At 50.0% G+C, this 9714-nt stretch overlaps 1 protein-coding gene across 1 annotated transcript; it reads right to left on the reverse strand.

Moving 5' to 3' along the window:
- Positions 1 to 295: 295 nt before the first annotated feature.
- On the reverse strand, positions 296 to 9324 carry siah2l (seven in absentia homolog 2 (Drosophila)-like). The gene is made up of 3 exons (XM_038300709.1): positions 8825 to 9324; positions 3156 to 3335; positions 296 to 3074 (listed from the first exon to the last, which is right to left on the reverse strand). The coding sequence occupies exons 1-3, from the start codon at positions 9191 to 9193 to the stop codon at positions 2703 to 2705; spliced, it is 921 nt and encodes a 306-aa protein (XP_038156637.1). The 5' UTR covers positions 9194 to 9324; the 3' UTR covers positions 296 to 2702.
- Between the last annotated feature and the right edge of the window lie 390 nt (positions 9325 to 9714).

A 9714-nucleotide genomic window follows, 5' to 3' on the forward strand; every position in this document is an offset into this window, starting at 1 on the left:
TTCTTAAAGATTTTGGTTTAAGGGATGAACCAGATTTAAAACCAGTTTAATCAAATACTTGATTTTATTAGTTAGTAAACCACCATAAAGCCAAATAGGAACAGTTTCTTTAATTGGATCGACTTCAAAAATCCAAGACAAAAACTAAATCTGGTAAAGCTAAAACCGGAAAGGACTGCTCTGATTGGCTTGAGGAAATTTTGGACCCCTTCTGATTCTCCCGCCTTTTTATTCTAGGCAGTTGTCGACCATAAAAACTGCTCATCGATGTAAAAAAGGAAACCAGACAAAGCAATTCTCCAACTAACTGCTTTTATTATCAGCATGTAAGTAAAAAACTTCATTTAACATTTCAAAGATTTACAGCCATTTGAAAGCAGGAAGTTGGCGTGCTAATGATGCTATGCTAGCCTCAAGAGGAAGCTATAAAAGGAAGGGAAAATCTTGACATTTTCTCTTTTTTCACATAACTTTATGTTAATAAAAGCTTTACATATTATAAGCCTGAACTTAGAACTGCAAGTTTAAAATCTCTGTTGATTTGAATCCTTTGTAAAATGTCCTGAGCTACGGCTGGGCTCCGTTTCCCCTGCAGCTGTGAGCACTGCTCTGGTTGTGAGGTTTCATCGAAGCTGAAGGAGGTCTGAGAGGTTTGGTCAGAGGTATCTTCCCGAATACAACTGAAAAACAAAAGTTTGTGCTTTTATCCGAAATGCTTTATTATCCTGTAAAAAGGTCCCATCATTTCATTTGAGCAGTAAGGGTCGCGTTCCACCTGCTCTTAGTGAAACTCAGCAGCACAGAAAGAGGTCGGCAGTAGAAAATTAAGGCTCCTATGGCTGAACAGATTATTCCTCCTATCAGTCAGCAGTTAATGAGAAAAAAGGGCAAACGCTGCTGGAACTGAACCAGCAACCTTCCTGTCCATTAAGCAAAGGGTTATCTGGATTTACCTGGAAGCCAGAAACTGAGCCGAGGGTTTGTTAGTAAACATGATAGACCCCTCAGAACCATTTTATTTCACAGATGTTGTTTTATAGACCTAGATGAGCAACAGTTCAGATGCTAAAGCTCTCCTATCAGATCATCCATCGGATCAACAGTCAGTGGTTCAGGTTCCACAGCCACAGAAATCATCCTCATGTGAGAATCATCAGTCACTTCAGTCTAGATGATCCCTCAACTGGAACAAACCAACGCCACTGTGTAGGTTCCACTCAACTGGACAGAACCAACGCCACTGTTTGGGGTCCTCTCACCTGGACAGAAACAACGCCACCCTGTGGGGTCCCCTCACCTGGACAGAAACAATGCCACTGTATGAGTTCCCCTCAAGTGGACAGAACCAACGCCACTGTGTGGGGTCCCCTCACCTGGACAGAACCAACGCCACTGTGTGGGGTCCTTTCATCTGGGCAGAACCAAAGCCATGGTGTGGGTTCCCCTTGAGTCAGACTGAACTAATGCTGTGGTGTAGGTTCCCTCTACCGGACCAACGCTGTCACTGTGTTTCTGCATAAATGTTGAGTTTTTCTTCTGTTGTTCCTTTTAAGCCGCTCTGCTAAAATTAAGATGTTCGTTGTGGAAGACGTCCTGAGATCTTCCACCTCGGTCAGAGTTCCTGAAGGTTATCATTTGGACTTTGGCAGCTTTTCAGGAGCTTCAGATGTTTTTCTTTTTAAGCCAATTTAAATGGAAAGCATTAGTTCGTTTAGGGATTGAATGCTGGCTGATTTTATAACCATGGTCAGAGGAGTCGCCCCCTGCTGGCCAATAGAGGGACTGGAACTGGTTCAGTTCAGCATGAAGCCTGATGGCAAACATGGAGGAACACAGACTCTGAAGGTCGCTCTGAAGCGCCTCCATCGCCTTGGAGATTCAGGTTGGTTGGTTGAGATGTTCAGGAGGTTATTGAAATGTGACTGAATCCAGTCAGATGTTTGGATCAACAAGGTTCTGTCACCTATAAAGAACCAAACCCTTGAGAAACGGATTATTGAGATTAAGTTCAGCCCTTTTTATATCAAAATGTTACATGTGAGAACAAGTTCTGGTTCTGGTGACGTGTCCAAACTAAAGTCCATGGAAAGATGTTTTCTTCATTCTTAAACAGCTAAATCTCAGAAGGTTCTATCAGCTGGACTGGTTTGCCATCAGACTGAACCGTTGACGTCAGCTTATGACATCCTGACTTCTCGTTTCGGAACCGGTTCCGTCTCCTTCAGCCCAAATGGGTTTCAGAATGAAGAGCTGGAGGAAAAGTATTCAGATATTCAACAGGACCATCAGAACCAGCAACGGCCTCTTCAACAGGAGAGCTGGATAACTTTAACATCATCGTTTTCTGGACAAGTCAGCATATAAATCAGTAGACAAACCGGTTCAGAACCATGACACGTGGGTTATAATGGACCCTTATGTTGCAGTTTTAGTGTCTGCAGATCCATCTGAGGCTGTCAGAGATCTGCTGGAGGTCCAGGTCACCCAGATTCCTCAGATGAACAGAGTTCTGAAGACGCAGTGAAGCTTCCAGGAAGTGTGAAGAAGCGCCACAGGAACCCGTCCTGCAAAGAATCCGCTCTGCTCAGCAGAACCCTTCCTCCCCTCAGAGAGGTTACAGTCCTCCTCCCGAGCGCCGCCACGAGCCAGACGGTCCGATTGGGCTCAGACCTGCTCAGGGCCCAGCTCTTCCACCACCGCTCTCAGCACATGGAGATGGTGACGTTGATGCCCAGGTTCCCGTTGTCGGCGAACAGGTGAGCGATGGAGGTGTCGAACACCAGGCAGTCGCTGTTGACGATGGCGGCTGCCACCCCGTCGTGGATGGAGCGGGGTGTGGCCTCCCAGGTGAGGCGACGCCGGTTCCCGTTCAGCTCCAGGCGGTAGGCGAAGTTCTCAGCCTGCTTCCTGGTGCCGATGAGCAGCACCACGGCGAAGAACTGCTGGTGACCCTCGTACTTCTCCTGCTTCTCCAGAACCAGCATGAAGTGATGGCTGAAGCACGACTGCATCATGACCCAGTCCACGGCGCCAGGCAGGTTGATGTCCGTCGCTAGGAACACGATGTCCTCCCCCTGCAGGCAGCCAGAGGTTAGAACAAGTTCCAGACTGGATCATATGTTGGTTCTGATCCATGTGTGTGTGTTGGTTCTGACCTGCAGCGTGGTAATTGACTTGTGAGCGTGCATCAGGTGGGGCATGACGGCCTCCAGCGGTCCGGCCCACTTGCAGGTGGCCCCCGGACAGGGACAGGTGTAGGGCCTGAACTCGCACACCTCCTCATGCTCTGGTTTCTCACTGTGGTGCAGAGACAGCAGGCAGCCGGCGGAGGAGTACTGCAGGGGAAAGAACACGGTTACAGAACCAGAACCTGGACCGGCCCAAAAACACCTCCTCCTCCAGACCAGAACCACCTCCACATGAAGCTCTGCTCCCTCATGGAGGCGGAGCCTGAGGAGCAGTAGGCAGCTGCTTTATCACTCATTATTCTGCCAAAATTTAGTTCCACATTAATGAAGAGCACCGTTTCCATGGAAACGCTCCTGATCATTAAACCAGCTGAGGAATAAAAGATGATGAACAGCAGGGGGCAGCAAAGCTGCAGAAGCAAAGGAACCAGAAAAACTATTCTAAACTTTGGAAGCAGGAGGTGGGCTCCAAGATGGAGGTCCTGGTCCGGTTCTGTCCCAGCAGAACCTCAGGCCTTCCAGCTGAGAACAGCTGCTCCTTCAGACGCTTAAAATAACACTGGTGAAGATTCTCAGTCATCAAGGTCATAGTCATTCCAAAAACGTTAAAAAAAAACTAACGACTGGACTTTTTTTTTTTTTTCCAAATTTGAAGATGTTTCACTTCCCAATCAGGAAGCTTATTCAAGTTTGACATTTTGAATTGAAAAAGCTTCCTGGATGGGAAGAGAAACGTCTTCAAACTTGGAAACAAAGTCCTGTAGTTTGTTTTTCAACTTTTTTGGAATACTTTTAAAACTTTGGGTCTCCAGGTTCTCTCCGGGTTCTGCTGCAGTAAAATGGGTCAGGACTGCAGGTCCGACCCGTTTGACCACAATCCATGTTCTGGATGTGGACGGTCCAGATGTGTGACCCAAAACTGCTGACTCAGCTTCTGGAGAAGATGTCCTGGTTCTGGTGGTTCTACCAGCTGGTGACATTCTGCTCTGCATCTTCTGATGTTTCTCTGAGGAAATAGACCTCCTCAGAACATCTGGACCTATAGAGTCTAGTGGCTCTTCAGGTTCTGACTTGGTTTCTGTCAAGCCTCTGATCCAATATAGAAAAGACCTATCAGAGAAAAGACCTGACGGACCAGAACCGGGTCTAGATGCGGTTCTGTTTAGTTGGTCTGTGGCTGAGGAGCATTTGGACCATCTGAGGGTCCATCGTTCCCCATTAAGATAACTGGGTTAAGCTGGTGAAGAAGTCACAGTAGAAGAAGTCCAGCGGTCCTCATGATGATGAGCAGTTGTCTCTGAGCCCTACGAGCCCAGTCTGATAAACTAGATCTATAGAAGGAGCCAGTAGAACCTCCCACTCCTGGCTGTGCCAGGGACAGAACCTGATCTGGACCCTAAACCGATTCTTTAGGCCGAGACTAGCATTCCAGGTCTGTGTTCTTTAACTTTAACACACTTAAATACCCAACATAGCTAGCACGGCTAGCAGCAAACAATTCATCATAGATCTACAAGCAGACAGAACAAACAATGAATGTCGGTCCATTGGTCGGTAGGTAGCAACTAACACAGAGATGTAGAATCTGATTATACCAACCCGATGACAGGAAGTCACACAGACCAAGAACAAGGAAAGGTTAAAGTCAAGGTGCGACCTCTGTTGGCCAACCCAGGAACATCATCAGGACCACTGAGGTCCAAAACCTGGTTAGAAGACATTGACAGTCAGTTTCTATAAGGATGTTTGTTAGCTAAAGAGCTAGCCAACAGAGTGCAGCACCCTAGGCTCACTATGGAGCGCCATCAGAGATCCTAACTCCCAGCATCGGTCAGACTTTAGAACCATCACTGGAACCAGTGGAACCACCGCTCAGACTCTCCAAATGTTCCGCATCCCTGCTGGTATTTGTAGCTCTTTCACTCTTCATAAAGTCTCTTACTGTTTTTCATGAATAAATAATCTGCAGTTTCTCTATATCAAACTAGATCAAAAGAAGGTTTGGTCGTTTCTTCTAAAATTTAAACTGTTTTTCTCTTTACGCTTTGATTTTATCCACCAAGTTCTACTAGACTATACTGCACTATTAAATAACCAGAGCAGAAGATCCAAACCAGGTAAAAATCTGATGGACCCCCGATTGGCAGATTCAGTCCATTGATGTCGTCTGCAGGATTATGATGAGATGATGTCATGAAGCCCAGAGGAGAAGTTGAGTAGGAGCTTCTGGCTCTCGGTAAACAGACCAGTCTGCTGCTGGTTCTCCTGGTTTCTAACCACAGCCTTGCAAACAGAGGAAGGATTCCTCCGGTTTCATTTCAAACCAAAGCGACATAAAGGCAGCAAGAACCCAGGAATCAGATAGAAGGAATCTGGAAGCTGGAAACATGCAGTGAGGAGGTTTAGAACCTCCATCCTGACGGAGCAGCCATCCCAATCAAAGAGAAAACCGATAGCAGCTCTAAAACACAGACAGATGAGGTCAGAGAATGGATCTCTGGTTGGTTCTGAGCAGCAAGCAGCAGACAGAAAACCAAGGAGCAGGTTAGGAGTCAGGTTTCAGCCGCAGAAGAACCCGACACCTGAGGAGTGTCTGAGGAGATCAGATCAACAGGAAGCAGCAGAGATCAAAGGCAGTCAGGCTAAAAGGCCGAATGGTTAATAGCTGGCTAATGTGGTGGCTGCTGGGGAACTGGCCTGATGCTGGTTAACGGGCTGGACACTGGCTGAAGGGCCGGAGGCTAGGAAACGGGGTGGACGCTGGGAAAGGGGTGGCTGCTGGGAAACGCTGCGGACGCTGGGAAAGGGGTGGCTGCTGGGAAATGGAGCGGACGCTGGGAAATGGAGCGGACGCTGGGAAAGGGGTGGCTGCTGGGAAATGGAGCGGACGCTGGGAAATGGGGCGGACGCTGGGAAACGCGGCGGACGCTGGGAAACGGGGGGGGGAGGCTGGGAAATGGAGTGGCTGCTGGATAAAGGGGCGGCAGCTGGGTAACCGCACCTAATTGGAAATGGGGCGGACGCTGGGAAATGGGGCAGACGCTGGGTAACGGCGCGGACGCTGGGTAACGGGGAGGACGCTGGGTAACGGGGTGGACGCTGGGTAACGGGGTGGATGATGGGTAACGGGGAGGATGCTGGGTAACGGGGTGGATGATGGGTAACGGGGAGGATGATGGGTAACGGGGAGGATGCTGGGTAACGGGGTGGATGATGGGTAACGGGGAGGATGCTGGGTAACGGGGTGGATGATGGGTAACGGGGAGGATGATGGGTAACGGGGAGGATGCTGGGTAACGGGGTGGATGATGGGTAACGGGGAGGATGCTGGGTAACGGGGTGGATGATGGGTAACGGGGAGGATGCTGGGTAACGGGGAGGATGCTGGGTAACGGGGAGGATGCTGGATAACGGGGAGGATGCTGGGTAACGGGGTGGATGATGGGTAACGGGGAGGATGCTGGGTAACGGGGTGGATGATGGGTAACGGGGAGGATAATGGATAACGGGGAGGATGCTGGGTAACGGGGAGGATGCTGGATAACGGGGAGGATGCTGGGTAACTGGGAGGATGCTGGGTAACGGGGAGGATGCTGGATAACGGGGAGGATGCTGGGTAACGGGGAGGATGCTGGGTAACTGGGAGGATGCTGGGTAACGGGGAGGATGCTGGATAACGGGGAGGATGCTGGGTAACGGGGAGGATGCTGGGTAACGGGGAGGATGCTGGGTAACGGGGAGGATGCTGGGTAACGGGGAGGATGCTGGGTAACTGGGAGGATGCTGGGTAACGGGGAGGATGCTGGATAACGGGGAGGATGCTGGGTAACGGGGAGGATGCTGGGTAACGGGGAGGATGCTGGATAACGGGACGGATGCTGGATAACGGGGAGGATACTGGGTAACTGGTTTAGCTCTCAGTTTTCAGGACTTTCAAGCAATCAGTGGCATTGATAATCTTTGTGTTTATGGACCGTTTCTGTCCCGATCGGCGCTGGATGGACCGGGTCCATGCTGGCGGAGCCAGCCCAGCAGGAAAGGCAGGCAGGGTGTGGGGAAGAACATGGAGACTCGATAGAGCTGCAACGACGAGCCGACCAGCTGATTATTACAGAACCAACAGCAGCTGCGATGTTCTAACTGCCACAGAAAAGAAGAGAACTGGGTTCTGGAAGAAGAAATTTCTTTTCCTAAAGCCTCCAAGCAGGACAGGAAGAACCAGATCAGATCCCCACCAGGTACTAATCTCCCAGTAAATGGACCAGAACTCAGGTCTTGTCCTCTCTGACATGATGAGACCACATCCTCTGCTGCTGCAGAACCAGCCCCATCAGCAGCCCACCACCACCGTGCTTCAGAGAGGGATAATGTCCAATTTGTTCTAGATGTCTCAGACCGGGATCCAGAGACCCACCAAACCTGATTTAAAACATTTATAAATTACTGCATTTTGTCTGACGACAGTGTCTAACTTCACTTGCGCCGCTTCTCCTGTTAATATGGTAAAGCGGTCCAGAGCGTCCAGCACCAGGCTGCATGCGACACTAATTAGCCAATGAGCTGCTGTCAGTCTGGGTTGCTGCTGCTGCTGCTTTTAGAAACAGCAGGCAAAGCTGTGGCAAGCCGGGCGATGGGAAAGAAGGAGAAGATGATGAGAAAAAGAGAGCAGAGAAAGTGTGGACTGCTGGGTGAACTGGTGAAAGAAAGTGAAATGATGCTCAAAGATGACCCTGAACATTTAGAGGATGTTTGGCTCAACCTGCTGCTGTGAAGCAGGATTCTCCACCATGAACAGCATCAGAAATAAATATGGACCCAGGCTCAGAATGAGCTCATTGATATGTGCTTTAGAATGACTTAGTCTCCATTAAACCCAGGTTTAAAGCCTTGCAGGGCAGCAGAAAGCCCACTGCCAACATTAAGACATGAAAAAGAAAAAAAACAACTGTCAGTTCAGGTGTTTTATAAAATATGTGAATCCTGGTTCTGATGGAAGTTCTGGTCAGGAAAAGATCCAGATGAGACTCACAGAACCACATGAGGAAATATATGGTCCATCATCAGACATTCTGACCCAGTGGAGCCTTCAGGTCTGATCCACTTCCTGCTGGGAGCAGAACCGTGGCCCGGATGCTTCCAGAACCCTGAGCTGCTCCCAGGTTCTCCTTCTCTGGTGATACTTCTGAACCCAAACAGTTTGGATCAGAACCTTCTGGGCTCAGCTTTCAGTTGAGTCCATTTCACCTTTAAGGAGTCTGGAACAGAACCAGAACCTGCTGATTGGGTCAAACTGGACCAGTATAACTTCATCTGCAGCTTCGGGTCAGAACCAAACAGGAAGGACCCAGGGAGCTGGAGTTCTGGCCCCTGGGGACCCGCCAGAACCAGAAACCCAGATGAGTCCTGATAGCATCATGTTCCGAGGAAGGAGAACATCATCTTCATCACCTGAGCAACGAACAGGTGCAAGTTCTGGATCAGAACCGGACGGATCCAAACTACAGCTTTGTTTTGGATCAGACGGAATCCCCATGACGTCACCTGAAACGAGCGCATGTACGAGGAAGTCGCGTGCGAAGTGAGCGGTGTTTCCGTGGCGGACCGGTTCTGGTCGCGGTCCCGGTTCTGGTTCCTACCTTGCAGGGGAAGGGCAGCGTGGAGGCCACCCTCTCCATGGCCAGGTTCCGGATGCTGGGGCTCAGCGGGCCGCGGCAGGTCGGGCAGCAGCTCAGCTTCTGGCGGCACTGGTTGCAGACCAGGTGACCCGCCTGGCACTGCAGGATGGGCGGCAGCACGTAGTCGAAGCACACCGGGCACTCGAACAGAGCCGTCAGCTCCGGGGCCGGTCCGGGAACCCCGGCGGACGGGGGCAGGGAGCCGGCGGGGGACGGAGCCACCGAACCTGACCCGGTGACGGTAGCCTGGACACCGGCGGCCCCGTGCTTCCCCCCGCCTGCCTTACCGGCCCCCAGCCCCCCTCCTCCGGCTGAGGACGGGCGGCTCATGGCTGTCTGCTGAGGTCCGGTCCAGTCAGCGGCCCAGCAGGCGGTACAATCATTTACTGTTTACAACCCGGACGTCCCTCCGGGCCGCAGAGATCCAACATGGCGGCCACTAGTTTGTATTCGTTTGCGTCCCTGACCGCGGGCTCCCATTGGCTGGTTCAGGTTGGAGTGACAGGTTGTCAGCCAATCAGAGAGGAGGGGCGAACCATTACATAATGTTCCAAAGTGAAACAACAAACAGAAAAACTTCATTAATCTAATGAAATGGTTGGTTTCTCATGAAACATCTGAGCTAAAAAACAATAAATTAACACATTTAACGGAAACTTTAGCTCAATAATGAAAAAAAATGCTGATTATTTTCCATTTTTTATGATTCATATAAACTTCATTGATTCCAAAGAAAGTGAAATGTTGCTGTAAGTCAGATTAGTCAGATGTTTCTAAAGAGCTGGTTTAGATACTGAAGAATGAGGGAGATCTCCTGCAGAAGGGGGCATCTCTGACCTCAGTGTGATCAT

This window comes from Cyprinodon tularosa, unplaced genomic scaffold (genome assembly GCF_016077235.1).
Source record: "Cyprinodon tularosa strain WSP-4 unplaced genomic scaffold, ASM1607723v1 ctg453, whole genome shotgun sequence".
In the NCBI taxonomy this organism is placed as follows: Eukaryota; Metazoa; Chordata; class Actinopteri; order Cyprinodontiformes; family Cyprinodontidae; genus Cyprinodon; species Cyprinodon tularosa.

Excerpts from the sequence above, each read along its gene's own strand:
- siah2l (XM_038300709.1), bottom strand. The coding sequence starts at position 9,193 with ATGAGCCGCCCGTCCTCAGCCGGAGGAGGGGGGCTGGGGGCCGGTAAG. Across the intron at positions 3,336-8,824 it reads CGCTGCCCTTCCCCTGCAAG|TACTCCTCCGCCGGCTGCCT; the intron begins GTAGGAACCAGA and ends TTTCCCCTGCAG. Across the intron at positions 3,075-3,155 it reads AGTCAATTACCACGCTGCAG|GGGGAGGACATCGTGTTCCT; the intron begins GTCAGAACCAAC and ends GGCTGCCTGCAG.